This window comes from Gavialis gangeticus, unplaced genomic scaffold (genome assembly GCF_001723915.1).
Source record: "Gavialis gangeticus isolate Ggan-Ray unplaced genomic scaffold, GavGan_comp1, whole genome shotgun sequence".
Classification (NCBI taxonomy): domain Eukaryota; kingdom Metazoa; phylum Chordata; order Crocodylia; family Gavialidae; genus Gavialis; species Gavialis gangeticus.
Genome location: NW_017729034.1, coordinates 87,551,178 through 87,569,673, shown reverse-complemented (window position 1 = coordinate 87,569,673; position 18,496 = coordinate 87,551,178). Strand labels below are relative to the sequence as shown.

Genomic DNA, 18,496 nt, shown 5'->3' with positions numbered 1-18,496 from the left:
CTAATCTGTACCATCATGCACAACCCTTCAGGCCACCCCTGTGGACCCTACTCTGTGCGGCCTATTACCCACTGTATGCCCCCTCACTGGGGCCAACACTGTGCCCCTTTGCTGGGGCCACTCTTCGGCCCCTTGCTGGGGCCACCACTTGGTTCCTCTTCACTGGGGCCCTTAGATGCTTATAAACTGAAACTTTATTGGAAGCCAGTAGTTATTTATGCTTCTACCTGCATAAGTAACTTTTAAGACAGATTCCTCAGCTACTCAGGTACTTTGAAATTTTTCTCTGATATAGTTATTTCTATAGTAAGAGCAATAAATGCATCTTTTTAAAAACAGCTGGATTTTTCAGGTTATGACTAGGCACATTTTAGCAGTTGGTACAGAATAGCGAAGTCAGGAGCTCAACTCTGATATTGATCTCCTCCATGACCTTTGGGCAAGTGCTCCTGTATTCCCATCTCTAAAGCTGGTGCATCTATACACATGCTTTGTCACCTCATAGTAGGGGTCCTTCTATATGTACTAAGTTCAGTTATTTAATTAGTAAAAATATCATTGCAAAATTCATTTCTTGTGCTCCAAAGTGAAATACTGCATTGTTGTGATGGTAAAATATCTGTCCTTTTTCATTTTAGCTAGTTCCTCTCATGGAAAAAAAATACAAGCCTCTAAGTCGTCTTCTTCCCCAGCTCCTTCATCTACATCATCTCATCCTAAAGCCTCAAAGGAGACAACATCCGGTAAAACAGGCACATCAGGGACTGCTAAGGGCAAGAAAAAACCCACAAAACAGTCAGGCCCACGAACAGGACCAGATGGGGCTGTTTCATCCACTTCAAATGTAGTAGTCGACAATTTAGAAACAAAAGTGGAAAACTCTGTGCCCAAGCAACTTCCATTTATCATTTCAGAAGCTGAAGATACTGACCAGCAGATCAAGCTAATTGTCCCTCCTCCTCCTACCGCTGCTCCTCCTCCTCCCCCATCTCTTCCTACTCTAGCCAGTCAGTCCACAGTCTCCTCCGATATGCAAGATATACCAGTTAGTCCCAGCGCAGGCCCTTCTGTCCCTGGTTCAGATGTTAACCATCTTCTCCAGACTGAATGTGAAACAGAGAATGAGAATGTAAGCAGGACAGCACTAGACAACAGCCTTGATGTTAGTGAAGATGCACAATGGTAAGACTTTACTGCCTTTTTAAGTACTCTGGTAAACATTAATTGTTAAGGATAGTGAAACCAATCAGACAACCTAAGGAAGACTCCCAGTCCAGAACCTGAACCTTTGCTTACCAATCAAATCAAACTTTATAGATCCAAAATATAGGTCCAAAAAATGTATTTACTAACTTTTTCATTTTTATTCATCTTTAGTTGCCTATAGACTTCCACATTTCTGTCTTGGCTAAATGCTAATGTGGCAATATGCATGAAAGAAAAACATTCCTGTAAAACTCTTCCACTGTAAACTAAATAACATTTGTAATAACAGTAATTTCTTCTTTTCTCCCTGTCTGAAAAAAATAAACAGTACTTTATGAATTAGATTTTCTGAGACTCCATGAAGCCAGTTGAATTGCCATTTGGCACCCAGAAACTCCACTGGTTGGGCATCACTACTAAACCCTAAGGCAACTAGAGACAGGGTGATTTCAAGGTATCTCTTCCAGAGGCAGAACTGATGAGAAGTCTTAATAAAGAAACTTTTTCTCATAAGCTTTTTGAGCTATGGTACCCCTTAATGCTTTTCACCTTCACTTCAACGCACTTTATGAATGTTAATTCCTACAAAGCTGCTGTGAAATAGAGACAAAGTATTCACATTCTAGTTTTATAAATGGCAAAATGGGGGTGTAGAGAGGTGGTTCAAAGCATCCCAGCTGGAATGATAAATCAAGAATTTCTTACTCTCAGTCCTGAGAGTAAACCAGTAATTGATTGCTCATTATGACCCACTGCATTCTCCATACCTCCTTGATAATGATCTCCTGCAATTCCTTGGTGACCTATTCATGGAGAAAATTACTATTGAACTAAGATCTTTTAACCACATTTAAAGAAATGCCAGGTTGCTTCTGGTTTGTTGTAAGCAGCAGTAAAGGTAATGGGTGAACACTTGATTAAATGATAGGCCAGGTAGTGGCTGACCTCACGTCAGTATGCAAGTGGGAGAGAAGGCACAGGAAGCTTCACTTCCTCCACGCCCTTTGCATCTTGCACAGGGGATAGCCACACCATGGCTAATGAGCCCATGAGGACTTCCAGTACAGTGAAATGTCTCAAAGGCACCAGCAAGCACAGTGTGTCCTTTGCCAGCATCTCTGCTCCATTCACTCATGATGTTTAATGTTCTCCAAAATGTCATTTGTTATAACCTGACTGCTTAGTTGCTTCCTGACTCAACATAAGCACTTGGTTGACAACAAAACTGCAAGTAGATCTTTTTTTCATGTCCCACAGGGTGATATGAGAAGAGTCACGTGAAAGTGAATTACAAAAGTTTTAAAATACATTTTTGGTTCAAATCAAACTCTACAAAATCTTAGTTCAATATCTGAATCTACATGCAAACCACAATTTATAGTAGCTGGACCTAATTGATAGACTTTTGGCATCTCTCAGCCTGGTAAATTATACAAATATCAGGTGTTATGAAGTGTGAGCAGAGAATTGTAATTATATTTTAAATACTGGCCCACCCCAACACCTGTCAGAGCACATATTCCAACCCATCTCCCTATCCCTTTTTACTTCCCTCTCTTGTTAGTTGTTAGTGCATATTATAAATTATTGTTGCTGCAGGGCTGGGATTAAATCATAAAATGGTTTGTTTACATAAGCACTGAAGCATCCCTCTTTGTGAAGAGTTACGGGTTGGAATAATCTAGCCTGAATTGTCATGCTTGCTTGTACAGGCTGCCTCCCTCTGCTGTGCCCTTGTGTTTGGGTTAACGTTACAGAATCTTTATTATGAATTCACAGTTCAGTTACCCAAGACGACCAAAAAGAGGAGACTTCTAACCTAGCAAGTGCTGACCCACCAGAAGAGGCGTCCGAGAATGTTGCCCCTCCAGAAAGCGATAGCAGCAAAGAGAACCACACCAGTGACTCCGATTCTGATGGGCCTATACTCTACACTGATGATGACGATGATGACGATGATGACAATGCAAGTGCTGAAAGTAAGAATAGTTGAAGTAGGGATGCATAGGGGAGAGAAAATCTCTTTATCAGAATGACAAAAGAAAATCCATCAGTCAGCAGACAGCTTATGTCAACTGTTTTTTAAAGCAATTAATTCCACCTCGGCTTTGGACTTCTCTTAGCAGAGAGGGACAGTCTCTATGTGCATGTGTGTATTAAAGTTTTGAAATCTGAGGAAGCTTGCCTCAGGATAACGAGAGAGCTGATCATATCACCATAGTCAGCTTGACTAGTCTGAATGTAGAGGAAAGGCAGGTGAATGAGCATTTCAACCTTTTGGTTGCTGGTTTTAGACGAGACAGGCCACGTGAAAAGTGTTTCCCACAGGGATACTGTGTAAGCCAGCGGGGTTGTAATGAGATTGAAGTCCTTTACCACCCTGTCTTTGGTATAGATATGTTTCAGGTTTGTATTAACTGAAACCTGATCCATTCATAAAGCAGTACATCTTGTGTGAAGTGATTCTGTGGTAGTCTTAGTCTCATACTTGCCTTAGAGGTGCCTACCTCATAAAATATGGCTGTCAAGTAACTTATCTAGCTCCCTTTGGCAGAGAATCTAAATATGGAAACTGAATGAGCCGATACCCACTTGTTCCTAACTTTGGTTGTTTCTCTAGTTGGTTGAAGCATATTGGTAGGAAGCTTACACCACCGTTTTCATTTGTCACCCATTTTGTGATAAACCTATGACTTCAGTCCACAGGGCTTTCCATCTAGAATACTTTAGAGTAACTAAATGTACTTTCTTCTTTTCAAATGCAAAATTCTGTAAATTTTGCAAATTCTCTTTGATTTTAATGGCAGGTGAGTTAATGTTTTCAAAGTGCTATGAAGATGAAAAGCCAAGTGCTAGGTAGCATTAAGATCAAAAAATGAGAAGGGGGAGTGAGGGAAAGGTGAGAATCAAACTGAAGGGACTGAGGCTAAAGGTGAAGCATTTGCTGAGCATGGAGTTTGAAAGCAAATAAAACAACCTGTAATATATCAGATTTCAGATTTTTATCAAATCACTTCACAGATGACAGGCAATGCTTGTATATTTGCTCACTGCCTTCTAAGATCTTGGCTGTTAGTTTATTCTTTTGTACTTCGGCCTTCTATCATCATGAGCTGTGCTGAAACTATTTTTCTTCTGATGTTAATTAAAATTCCTCTCCTGCATGTGGGGAAAGAGGCTGCTATGGGGATGTATGAAAATCCTTGCTGAGAGTTTGCATCTGTAACCTGAGCATGAATGAACTAAGCCTGCCCTCCTCCTTTTTCCCTCAGGTTCTTTGGCAAGTAAAATCCGTCGTAGGGATACTCTTGCTATCAAACTTGGCAACAGACCATCTAAGAAAGAATTGGAAGACAAAAACATCTTGCAACGTACATCTGAAGAGGAGAGGCAGGAAATCAGACATCAGATTGGAACGAAGCTAGTAAGGTATCAGTTGCAATTTGAATGTGGGTTTGCAAGGTGGGGAGAGAATCGAGAACATTGCCTTACAACCTAAAGAAGGCCACAATATTTGGTGCAGGTTACTTTAGGTCAAGTTGGCTGGAAAACAAGCTTTTCATTTTGCAAAAAAATTCAAGGTTTCAGCATTGACTTGCTTTCTTACGTGGAGCAAATGTAAACCTTTAGAAAATGTTCATGAAAAAAACAGATAAAGAAAGCCCAGAATAGCCAATAGCAAAGTGGCTAAGGTGCTAGGTTCTAGTCCATGCTCCAGATCAGCATTAGGGTGGACTCGTGGGCAGTGAGTCAAGCAGACATGCTAGAGTAGAGGCCACTGAGATCAAGCAGGATATCAGTCTGAGTCCAAAGTAAGAAGCTAGAGGTCACAATGAAATTGGAGTCAAGACAAACTCTTGGTCATGTCACAAAGTCAAAGCCAGAGGAGGGATCACTCAGAAGCAAGCAAGACAGGAACACAGCAATCAAGGAAGGGACCTAGCAGCACAGTAGCAGGAGCAGTGACAGGCAGATACTGGCAAGGATCCAGGCAGGAGGGAGGTACAGGTTCAGGCTGGAACTTCGGTCAGGGTCAAGGCTAGGCAGGGTTCAAGTGGGATCTCTAGGTAGGAACAAGACAGGTCAGGAGATGCAGCCAGGCAGTCTGTTTACTCAGACAACTCTCTGCTGGCTGGTCTGAGTTTATATAGGTCAGTGTGGATGGGGCTCCTCCTGAGGACTCTGGGGATGACTCAGCCAGGGTCCTGATCAGCTCCAGCTAGGCCTGGATTCATTACAATCAGGCATTTGAACCAGGCTTTCTAGCCACTGAGTTATGAAGTCACTCTCTCTTTGCCCCAGTGCATATTAAATTATTTATTAACTAAAAGAGAATGACTTTTTAGCACTGATTTAGCAGCCTGCTCCAAATCTGAGTTTCCAGCATTCTGGGTGAGTTTCCTAAGTACTTGCCATTGGTTGTTGGGGGTGGACATTTCTCTTCCTTCCTAGGTTTAAGCAGGTTTAATCAAAAACAATGCAATTTTGCGCGCACACACAAAAAAGGAGGTAGCAGTGTTGACAAATTGTCATTTTCCAATTCCAGAACATTTTGTAAGAACAAAATAAGAGTTGGTGAGGAATTGGTTTTTCCAGCTCTGTGAACACTTGGTGTGTGTACTCAAGAGCCAGTGAAATAATTTGATTTCATTCATTAAGTGAAAACGTGGAATTCAAGGGTCTCTTTTCTTAACAATGGAGTTATCTGCATTGCCTTCATAGTTTAAACTGAGCAAGTTGTTCTTTGCTTCCTGTCCTACACTTCCTTCTTGTTGCTGGTACCACATAACAGCTGGCATGTTCTGCTCCAGAGGTGGCTGCATTTTGGTGACGGGTAATGAATATCTGATTAACCTGGTGAACTGCACCACCTTACCTGATTCCTGCCCCACAGTGAAAGCCAATGGTATTCTGTGTGTTCGTGAACTCCTCTGCTTCCATACCCAGAAAGTCCATCTTGCAATGCTCAGCTCCTCGGCCTCAGCTGTCCAGCTTGCCTCCAAAGCAGTTTGCCTCACTGAATTACTCAGCTAAGGTTTGCCAGTGATGAGGGGCCAGTCTGAGTTTCGTTAGACAGAGGAGATACCTCTGGGTCTTCTAACTTCTACAGCTACCCAAAATTAAACTCAGTGTTGAAATTTCTCCTGTTGCTCTTCAGCTCAGAAGTAAATGCATTTAATAAATATAATGGCAATACCAGCCATGTTCTGCAGTGTACGAGTTTGAAAATTAAATCCTCTCTCACCATAAAAAATGCTTAGGTACATTTTTACATATAAGTAACTCGTCTTGATTTAAATCAGACTTTGCATATATATAGTAGTCAGTAAGAAATGGGAAATCCTTGCATTTAAAAAAAATAAAACGGGCAGAAGTTCTTTTAAAAATGTATTAAAATATTCCTGCTATCACACAGTATATTCCACAACAATATAGGTGCTTTATATAAAGTCCTTTGTACATGCTGGGCACATCTACACATACATTAATGCACCGTAGTGACTGCGCACTAAGTTTAGTTACCTATAATAACCATCACTTTTGCACACTAGTGTCAGCATCCACCTTGTCAGTGATGTTGATGCTCAGTAGACTAATTCTACTGTGCATTAGTGCATTAGCACAGCTTTTGCTGTGATACACTAACGCACAGTAGAATTAGTCTACTGAACATTTAGCACCTTGTGTAGATGTGCCCACTGTATCCCAAAATGGAGTCTTTAAAAGTTTGCCCACACTTTTATGATTGAAGTCACATGCTTATTATTTATGTGGCCATGTGGCCAGTTATTCATCTTGTTAAATGTGTGCCTGTTCCGTACCCATTTTTATGCATACAGGCATGGCAATCATGTATACAGATAAGCTGGGCGATTGCACATCTTGTTCTCGGTTAAAAAAAGTAGTGTTAATGGTTCCAGTTAGAAGATTGATTATAGGAACTGTGTTACAAACTTAAGTTTTTATTTTCAATGTTTGATTAATAGATTTTTTATTTCTAACTGGTCGTTTAATTTGTTTTCGCAGGAGACTTAGCCAGCGGCCCACAACTGAAGAGCTAGAGCAAAGAAACATTCTAAAGCGTAAGTATTCTATGCAGATTACGGTTATTTATTCAGCACATAAGCACAACATCTGCTGGATTTATTAGGAAACCTGTCTGGAGAAAAATGATGCTGATGAAAGTATCTTGACAACAAACCCATCCATAAGCCTGTGATGGTCATACTGTAAACAGACTGCATTCAGCAGGCTAAAACATACTGTCGGTCATACCCATAGCAAGCTGCATGAATATGGCTGAGGGTGGAATCTACCACTAAAGTTATTAAAATCAGTCATGCACCTAAGTGTGACTTAAAGGTATTTTTGAACTATTTAATTAATCCCCGCTAACTTTTATGAGAAGGAAGGGAAATCTTATGGACCCTCTAAGTCAGGGCAGAAATGGGTGCATGTATTATAAAGAGTGACAGAAGGGTGAAGTGTCCTGAAGGAAGGATAAGGTATGCTTCAATTCTTTGAAAACGTCTGAGAAATGACAAGAAATTTCTTCCTTTCTAAAGTTGCAATAATGTTTGTGGGTTCCTTTTGTAGTGAAAAGAGTAAGAAGATTTCCACATAGCTAGATGCTAGGCTAGCCATGCTTACTTTTATATCTGCTTCACTCATGCATATATTTGTGCCTTTTTCCATAGTGCCTCCACCCCCAAAGCACCCTCACTAAACCGATTCACAAGGTTTTCACTACATCTTTGAAATCCTTCCTTGAGATACTTATCTTCCATTTCTGCAAGAAATTTGACCAATAATCTTAAAAAGGTGGAGGGACAGCTGAATATTATTGATTGTTATTATTATTATTTCATTTTTAAAAAGAAATTTGATTAGGTATATCAGACACATTTTGATTGCATGTTGGTCTTCCATTTTATTTCTGTTGCTTGTGTACTTTGGAGCAGGAAGCCTGTTTCACTTTCTAAATGCTTGCATCCCATGTGTGCTTCCTAATACCATTAATGAATTATGGTAATAAATATTGGAAAGATAGTACCCTTGGAAACCCTATCACACTTTGCAACCAAACAAAAAATCATCTAGACCCGACATGTGGCAATCTTCTTACCTTCACATGGATGATACAGTATGTGTAGTGCTACAAACACACAGTCAGCTTTTTCATGCCTTGATTTCATCTTGGCACACTTAAATGCAACATGCTGATAGAGGAGAGGAAGAAAAGGAAACATGGATTACACATCCAGTGAAATCTAAGTGATACTGGCAACATCAGGTGACCCAGCCAACAAACGGGAAAAAAAAGTTATTGGCTTTCAGAAAAACCATTAAAGCTGATAAAATACCACTGCTGTCATCCAGCCTCTCAAAAAGATAACTTAGCACCATTGTTTAAACTGTAACTTCTGGTTATCTGCTATGTGCTGTGGTACACAGGACAGGGTTCAACAAGTTCCTGGCCAAGACATTATCTCAACCGATGTTCAGTATGCAAAATTCTGAATTTATATATTACGTTGTCAGACATAATAAAGACAAATATTAAGTGTGTATATATTTATGTGATAAGTAGTCTGCAAATGCTGAACCACATGGGAAAGATAATTCTAAAATACAGCAAGACACAAACAATACCCACTGGCTTTGGGAATTTCAGTTGCACGTCTCATCTCCAGGTAGCTCTGAACAGCTAATCTAAACAACATGCAAAATTGCATAGTCAAGTTAAAAACCACATGTAGTCCTTTTTTTTTCTTTTTTCCTGTTATTGTTGAAAATAATAGCAAAGATACAGCTGCAGTGACTATACATCCTGTTTTCCGGAGAGTCCCATTTTAAACACCCGTCTCAGGCATCCATTGTTTTAGGCAAATGAACACTTTTGTCCCATTTTCAGGGAGACATGCAGGAACAGAAATTTATGCAGTCATCCTAAATGTAGCTAACAGAGACTAGCAAAAAGAATTCTTTTCTGTTTCAGTTAGTTTACTTTGTACCTTTGACAGCACTTTGTTATGTAGTAACTCTCACAATTTCCCCTATGTAACCAGTCATTTTCTCTTGGTGTTTGTATGGCTCTTTCTCAAAGCAGCAGGGGAAAAGAAAATAGTGTGGAATATTAAATTATATGACTACAAATATGTGCAGAAAAATATAATATAGTATGAGTGACATCAGGCTGATCAGTAGGTCAGATCAAGCCCACAGAGCAGCCCTGTACACCGGAACCAATGTGTGTTCATGCCACATGTGGCTCCCGCTTTTACTAATTTTTTAAAATATATTGTATTTCACGTTGAAGGTGATCATTTAAAAAACACTTAGTGAGCGTATAAATGGACTTGGGCACCGAAGTATGATTCTGATCCACTCTGCTTGAGTCTATAAAAACAGTTGAGGCACAAGATGGATGGTGCCGCCTTCTCCTTGTTGCCTTTTTTGTGATTCAGTTTTAAGGGTAAAATGACAATGTAGTACAAATGGATGCATTAATGGACTTTCAGAATTTGAGCAGGATGGAATAGAATTGCATTTAGGGACCAAGTCCCTTTGGATGCCTAATTGATGGAATAAATCCTGCCCCAGATGTTATGTTCAGTTTTTAATTGAACTCCTAACTCATTATCAATGCAGATTTCCCCGTGTTCTTTCAGTGCTTAAACTAAATGTATTGTGTAGTCCACCCACTTCCTAAGGACACTTCTGAAATGTTTTTTTTTCTTTTAAAGCCCTGTGTTGTTGTATGCAGTTCTTACGAATGAGTCAGAAATTCATTCATAAATCTTTCTTCCTGCTGACTTTTTAAATATAGTGTGGCTGGTAGTATAATGTTTTTTCATGTAAACTAAGCAGCACTACAACTAGGAGAATGTTTTTATTTATTTTTTGACACAAGTTTGGGATAGATGAACAGGTGAAAGGATAATTTGAAATGAACCAAATATTTGCCTCAAATTTAAATGGAACTCAAACCCTTTTGTCATCTGAAAAAAAATAATTCTAAGCTAAAGTAGGAAATTCACAGGAATTTGGCTCTACGGTGATAGTTTGAAGTATAGGAACTCCTGATACAGAGCATGGTTATGTGGGATTCAAGCCTGATTTCTAAATCAGAGAGATGTGCATGAGTTGGTAAAAGCATCCAGACCTTTGTATGCTTCCACACAAGCATCAAGAAATTATGACAATTTAAGCAGTAACCTGCATGAATTATTATAAGGCCAGATCTAAGCTGTTGTTTGTGCCAGATCTAAACTGAACCAAGGCCTGGCCAGAATTTGGGTACCTAATTCACAAAAAGTGATCTACACCAAGCCCACTTCAACAGCTGTAAAATTGCTTAGTTCCTAGACTCATTAGATACCTCCATTTTGGCCTGAAAATTCCCTAAGCACCTGGATTTTGGCTTCTGAGTATGCTGAGAGGGATCCAGATAGAGTAGCTGGGTATCTAGCTCCCTAAATGCCAGCGAAATCCGAACTGGAGCTAGAAGACACCTCTTATCCACCTCAGGCCCTGATCTATTAAGTGGCCACAGCTCCTGGGATGGTGTATGCATTTCACATTAGACAGCCATTGGTTAAAAAACAGAAATAACCCTGGCAGCAGGGACCAGAATGAAGAACTCCTCCCACGGGACTGTCCTCATCACTAAGCTCTTACTTGCTACTTCTCTCTTTGGCTCCACGATCTTATACTCATAGCTGGCTGTGGCCCAGGATGAGCAGAAAGCGTGGTAGGTGCCTCTCCACCCCAACTGTTCTACAACCTGGTCCTTAGGTCGCTCTCCCAAGAAAGGAGAGATGTGGACCTTCCTTAGACTAAAGTGGGCCTAAAACCTAGGTCTCCCACTTCTTGGGCATGTGCGATAATCACTGAAGCATTTGGCAGAAGGTACAGCACCATTACCATTGCTCTAGCTCTTGCGCTTTGTGAATTCAGTGCTGCTCTCTGTAGGTGTTAGTTGCCTTCTCTCTGGGTTCTCTAGGTCCTGAGATGATGATGGTCCCTTAGGAGCAGCCCTGAGCCAAGCACCCAACCTTGGAGAAAAGACAGGAGATCTGACACACCCCTGTGCCTACCTTTTCCTATTGGCTCACTCCAGGCACCTCCGTGCTCAATGTTTGGGCACTCACCCTTCAGAGGTGCCTATCTTTGTTCATTTACTGTACAGGGAACCTAGCTGGATAGATCCTGCCTAGCTGGATCATCTGCCTGAGGCAAGGCATCTCATTCTGCAGGTGTTGCTATACTTGAGTGGAAGTGCCTGTGGGTATAATTTGCATCTGGCCCCTAGATAAAGATTCCTGTTTTTTAACACAAACGGGTTCCTTGAATACTGGCTCTGATCCCATGTCGATATACACCCTTCGATCAATTATAGTATTGCATTACAGCAAGAAAGCATTTTCATCTCTCCCAAGGACTCTAATTTACAGTGATTGTGGTTTTTTTTCTGTAGCTGTAAAAAGTAGTGAGCCTTTTTGGACTGTGTACCTGTCCTCTTGCCAAGAGTGGCTTTTTAGAAACACGATGTAGCTCTTTGGTGTTAGTTAAGGAATATTAATGGTTATCTTTCTATGTAAAACCAGAAAACAGAAACTGCCTTTGCTTTCCACAGCATTCCAAACCCCTAGTGCTTTGTTTGTCTTTTCTTTTTCATTTCCCTTGCAAGCTTACAAAGTAATCTAAACATAGCTAATCCCCACAGGGACACAGTGGAAAGTTCAGTTTTACGCTCCTAGATTACTTTATAGTTGAAAACAGAACAGTTATTATGTGGAAAGATTTGTCTCTTCTCTTTCTTACTTTCTGTTATCAATTAAATGTCCTCTAACATAGGAGATGACAGGGTCTGATATGCCAAAATGTGCAGCAGCAGTAATGCTGGTAATGTTTTCTGCTTCAAGGTCACCATAAGTGATACCAGCTTAAAATTCTGGGACCAAAATCTGGCTTGGTCTCTACATTCATGCATGCCCCAGAAACTGCAGCCAGAAAAGGAAGGAAACCATAGTTTGTGCAATCACATTCCAGCTTCCCTTTAAACCTCAGGAGAACATTTCACAAGGCTTCCATAGGTGGAGCTGTGGAAGGACATTTCAGGAGTTGGAGATGGAGTTACTTTATGTTTGTTTTATCCACCTAATACAGATGATATCTGCCCCTAGGACAGAAGAGAGTCTAATTAGACATTCCCATTTAAGCCTCTTTTGTATTATGAGCAAGGGCAATGTTGCCTGGGCAAGAAAGCTTTTATGCTTGCAGCCAGGATTTGGCTCAATGGGTGAGTGTTTAAAAAAGGCCTGACTGAATAAGAATGCCAAGTTCTTCCACTGGGATTCATGTTTCTAAAGCACTTAGGTGCTTTTGAAAAAAAATACATCCAATTAAAGAAAGAAAAAATAAAATGCATCCAATTAAAGAAAACACAGTAGCTGCTTGTTGCTGTGAATTTTTAAGGACAGTGTGTGTACAGCACTTATACATAACTAATGTCTGGTATTCTTTGTAGGTTTGAAATGGGTTACTTAGCAATGGAATAGGGGTGTCAAAGGCCGTAAACCAGTGGACCAACTCAGCAGCCAGTGCCTTGATATTAGCCAATGCCCTGATAGCTGCCACAAGAGTTCAGTCCATTTTCGTCACAGCTTCGGTTTTATTCTGAAAAATAAAAGAAGTCAACACAAGTTCAATGCATAAACTCTGTCTTTTCCTATGATCCAGGGTCTCCTGCAGTAACCATCCTATTGCTTGTTTGTCTAATTGCTCTGCCTGAGAGTTAGTCCCTGATCCTTCTTGGTGGAGTTTTTCTTTTGACAGATCAGCTTCCAAATGTTCTAGTCCATTTCCTTCAAGAGCTGCATTAAGCTAGCTGCCTAAGAACTAACAAGAAACTCTTGCCCCCATATTTTTAGCCTCTTGTCTGAATGAAGGCTTCCATTTTATCCCAGCAGGCCTGGTTTTGAATCTAAGGACACGTGCAGACATTACATGCAGCTGGACCTAACCCGGGTCATGGGTACAGTACACATATGTACAGTTCAGCACCTAGATCAACCCAACCCTAATTAGGTTGATCTAAGTGCTGAATTCTACATGTGTGTTTGGGGAGTTTAGATCAGGCAAAAAATAACCTGTCTGACCTAACTTTGTTCGCCTAAGGAGGTGCACTATGTAGATTGGGCTAACCTGTGCCTGATAAACCAAACGTACATACACTTTTGGAGCACAGCCCTGAGCCTGGGCCCCAGTCCTGGGGCTAAACTTTGCCTACACCTCCCCGCCCCTCCAACCTTGCCAGGCTGTTTTTACCCCTCCAGCCCCCCAACCCTGAACAGACAGCCACCCCTGTGGACCCATGAGCCTCCACCTTCTTCCTCCCAAATCCTGCCAAAAAACCCTGGGCCCACCAATCCCCCATGTGGACCCACTGACTCTTCTCCCCGCACCCTGCCCACTGATCCCACCTGTGCCTCCCGCCACCCTGACTTACTTAGATCATGTTCCTGGCATGGTTTCTGGCACCAGCGAAGATGCGCACAAGCAGGGACCCAATCTTTGGTCACACAGCTTAAAAGTAATCACGTGATCATAGATCAGGTCCCACAAACATGCACATGTTATCAACCTTCTGCCATGTGACCTTTATTTCTTTCATCTGCTAAGATTCAACAAACCAAAATACCTTTAACAGGCCAACTTGAACTGTGCCAAGTACCAAGTAATTTTATTCCCCCAAACTATAATGGTCTAGTGAAACAAACATCAGATAGGTTGAATTATTAATAACTATTTCTTGTAATATAATGTCAGGGATGTGATCCCATTATTTCTCATATAAGAGTTCTTACTACTCCCTTATGAGATACAGTGATTTAGACAAGAAAGCACAAAGTTATAAATAATAGATCATTTATTCTACAAAGAAAATAACAGAAACAGGCAACAAAAAAGTGTGTGTTCAGTCACAGTCTCTTTATAAAGTACTTCCAACAGAGATCCCATCAGGGACAACCTCCTGTAGGCAAGCTGAGTCCAAAGTGAATGAATCCCCAAATAATTAAGTCTTGCTTAATTAAATATTATGGTTATTGAGTGCAAAGAAATACTATACTAAAGGGTAGGTCAGTCCCAGGTGGGATTATTACAAATACCCTAAAACGGTATTTTTTTAATCAGTTACTTAAAGGAGTCATACGAACACTACTCACTCAAAACTCAATGTCTTTATGTACTCCACAACTTTCTTAAAGAATAGTGAAAATTAAAAATGTTTAGATTTGCACGAAATTCCACAATATTCCTAGCTTTGTCAGTTTACATCTCCTCTTCAGGAGTATGTTGTCCAGGGATTTGGGCTTCAGAAGAGAGGCTATGAATAAGCATTATGTTATTTTAATGATTCAAGAATAAAAATAATTTCAATGTTAATGAACCCCATATAGTGCTTTTGTGCAACTTGAGTGAACTAACTGAAGTTGGAGGTTTGGTGCCAGAACTTTTATAAAAAACCAGTGCTGAAGCTGATTAATTTTGTTCCTGATTTCCTCCAATGCTCTTTCTTGTGTTGTTGAATTGTTATCTTCCCTTCTTTCCCCTCTACGTGTTTCTTATACATCACCTTATGCGTCATTAAACAACATTTACAAGTTTTTGACAGTGATCTGCCTACAGTGACTCATGTAGCTCCAAAGACAGAAGTACAGTTTTTAACAATGTTATTATGCTTACCACTCAATCAAGCTACAAACTCCTTTCTGAACAAACTGCATGGTAACATACTTCGTATGGTCCTAGTGGATGGGGACTAATCACACAAGAGTCAAGAATCAAACCCATGTATTTTTAATCTTGTTCTTACATAATTTTGTCATGTGCATGGTAGATGAACTTTAGAACTAATGTTGTTCCTGAACCACAACTCTCAATTCAAAATTGTGACTTTGGGGAACATAGGATCTAAAGCTGAACTTTTCCATTCAGCCAGCCTCTTCTTCTAATGAGATCATTTAGCCCTAGTGAAATGTGACTTTAAACTTTCACATAAAGCCCAGTGGCTTTAAACTTTCACATAAGCAGTGAAGCTGTAGAAATAATGCAAATAAGTGTCTGCAAACAGTCATCAATCAAAAAGAAAGGCTTCACTGTACTTATATTGCTTTTTAGGTTTGTTTTCTACAGACGTTCAGGCAATCAAGTGTGACAGGCACAAAGTTTGTGGAAAGCAAATTTCAGACAGAAGCGCAAATATATTCAGAAATTATGCGTTTGTATGTGCAGTTATTTGCCTCTTCCAAACAGCACAGAAAAAATACATTGCAATCCACCTGGTCAATCACAGTTAATAAAAAGAGCTTGAATACTGAAAATCAAGTGATAACAGAGAGCAAGAAATGACCAAGCCATGGAATAAAAAAAATTAAAATAATTCAGTGAACAATTTCCAGTAGCAAACAATTTTGAAAAATTTGTGCTCTGCTTCTGGATATGTCACCCAGAAACATTCTTCCCCCTCATATATTTTCTGGACCATTGTGGCTATATCACTCCAGCACACTCTGCTTCCCATGGTTCTATAAGCAGAAAAGAGAGGCTGGGTTGCTTAGATGAGTTATTCACTGCAAACTATTTTCTTAGCCCTAGTAGACACAGTTATACTCTGATTCTAGTGTAAAGTAACTGGGACCCTGGGAAAATGGCAGTAGTCTCCTAGCAGGTAAGTGAATCAGTTATGCATGTACTTTCACAGGGTGGAAATTCTCTGCTATATTGCTAGCATAAGACAGTAACTATAAAAGACAACTGAGCTGGGGAGGAGAGAGAATAGGTTGAAGTAAGAGCCCAGAAATAAAATATGAATAAGCATAAGCCAATATTCTAAGCTTTAAAGCTTTCTGTCTAGAGAAATATACTGTGCACACATATATGTTAAATATTCATCCCTTTTTTCTCTCTTCTACAAACAGAGAAGAATGAAGAAGAGGAACAGGAAGCTAGGAGGGAATTGAAGCGCAGACTCAGTAGAAAGGTGATAAAATGTTTCATGTATATTGTGCTCATTTTTATAATGAAGGATGAGAATTTTTCTTTACCCACTTCTAGTGACAAACTTCCTTCTCCCATCCCCCAGCCTCCAAAATGTGAAATCTGTTTAAGAGATAATGGGCCAAATTCTTCTGCAGTGTGACTCCAGTCTGTCCAATTTTCCATAAATTACAATATTCCAAAAGGCAATCAACGTCTGAATCATGGAAATAAATATTGAACCAAATTATGGTTACCTTTTGTGTAGGGAAAAAGCTTCAAGTGTCTTCCTGAATACCGTCACCCTCCTGTACCAGGCAGGAGCAACCATACGTTTTGTCCCAGCACTTTCCTTAACTAAGGGATTTTCCAAAGAGGCATGTAAGAGGTACAGGGCCCATAGAGCCGCCACAGGTCTCCTATACACCAGCTAAGCTAGAAGCATATGCTTCATTTTTCTAAAACCTCTCCTTTGAAAGGAACGGAAGAATTTTTCTGATACTTCTGGGAGATGGTGAGTAATATTTTCAAAACTATTCCTGACTAATCTAATTCTGCTCCCACTGAAGTCAATGGTACATCGGTAAAACCCACGTTGACTTCATTGGGAGTTGTACATTGAGTTCTGTTGGAAATCCCACCTGCTGTGCTTCAGCGATACCCTGTATCTCTCAGCATCTCTCCCTTAATGGCACAGTCTTCACTCATAGAGGATACATTAAATCACCAGCATTAATTGCCAAGATCAGAGTGAATATTATTACATAAAACACTGCAATATAAAACTCTGTCAACAGGCAGTGTACAATCTCTTATTTATTATTCATAGCAGAAAGTAGGATCACAGTATACAAAATGTTTATCATCGTGTCCTAGACAGTAATTTATCTATGTTACAAGTTTGGATTTTAATCTCTGTAAGTTCTTGGGTGTCTCTTTTAGTCTAAATATAATGGGCAAAGGGGACTGGACTTGATAATCAAATTTAAAGAAACCTTTAAAGCCTTAAAAAATAAGTCTACACATATTTGCAATATGAGGGTCAATCAGAAAGTAATGCCTTCTATTTTTTTCCTCAGTCAAAGCTATTAAAAAATAATAATAAACTTGCACAGAAAATGTGTACATTATCATTGATCACACAGCTGTTTTTCAGCCTAGTTTCCTTCTGTATCAATGGCTTTTTTCTACTAGTGAATAAGGTCATGTATTCCGATGTTTCATAATTTCATAGATGCTAGGGGCTGGAAGGGACCTTACAGATCATCAGATCCAGCCCCCCTGCACTTGGGCAGGAAAGACTGCTGGGGTCAGATTGCTGGGATCAGTAAATTGAATATCAAGATGCTTTTTGAAGATCGCCAGGGTGGATGACTGTACCATCGCTGGGGGAAGCCTGTTCCAAATCCTTGGCACTCAACTTGTAAAGAAGTTTTTTCTTATGTCTGATCTGAAGCAATCTTCAATCAGTTTGTGCCCGTTGTGTTTCTTGTCCTCCCCTGGGGGCCTCTGTGAATAGATGCTCCTGCAGGCCCTGATGTACACCCATGATATACTTATAGGGTGTCACCAAGTCCCCTCTGAGTCTTCTCTTCTCTAGGCTGAACTGTCCCAAGTCTTTCAGCCTCTCCTTGTATGGCCTAGTCTCTAGGCCTCTAATCATGCATGGCCCTCCTTTGGACTCTCTCAAACTTCTCCACATCCTTCTTGAAGTGTGCTGCCAAGAACTGGACGCAGTACTCCAGCTGTGGTCTCGCCAAGGCCAAGTAGAGTGGGAGGGTGACATCTTTAGCCTTGCTTGAGATGCCTCAGTAGATGCATGCTAGTGTTTGATTAGCTCTGTCAGCTACGGCATCGCATAGGTGGCTCATGTTCATTTTGTGGTCTATCACAAAACCCAGGTCCCATTCAGTTGTGATGTAAAAGTACTTGCCTTTGTTGTGCAGCCACTCTTGCTCAACACTGTATCGTTTCACTTTCACCCCAGAGTAGTCACTCTCATAGTCCAGCCTTCATCCTCAATGCTGTACAGAGGATGGGGCAGCACAGTCCATACCAGTGATCAGATTGCCTCTGCTTCTGTGATGTGCAACCTAGTGTGTGGGAGAGCACTGCTGTACAGAAGTACCTTAGACACATCTATGCTGCAAGGGGATTTTTAAATAATGCTTCAGTTTCTTCAGTCTTGGCATAGACCTCTGAGTTCACTGTGGCCCCTTAGGCAAGAAGTCAACAAGAAGAACCT

The 18,496-nt window shown here is 40.4% G+C and overlaps 1 protein-coding gene across 4 annotated transcripts in view; it reads left to right on the top strand.

Moving 5' to 3' along the window:
* PHACTR2 (phosphatase and actin regulator 2) overlaps positions 1 to 18,496 on the top strand; it is a 302,090-nt gene that overhangs the window by 265,907 nt on the left and 17,687 nt on the right. For all 4 annotated transcript variants that reach the window (XM_019527111.1, XM_019527114.1, XM_019527113.1 and 1 more), the window contains 5 exons: positions 639 to 1,182; positions 2,986 to 3,185; positions 4,479 to 4,635; positions 7,234 to 7,289; positions 16,194 to 16,255. In XM_019527111.1, coding sequence (XP_019382656.1) covers positions 639 to 1,182; positions 2,986 to 3,185; positions 4,479 to 4,635; positions 7,234 to 7,289; positions 16,194 to 16,255 — 1,019 coding nt within the window. The remainder of the gene's footprint in view (positions 1 to 638; positions 1,183 to 2,985; positions 3,186 to 4,478; positions 4,636 to 7,233; positions 7,290 to 16,193; positions 16,256 to 18,496) is intronic.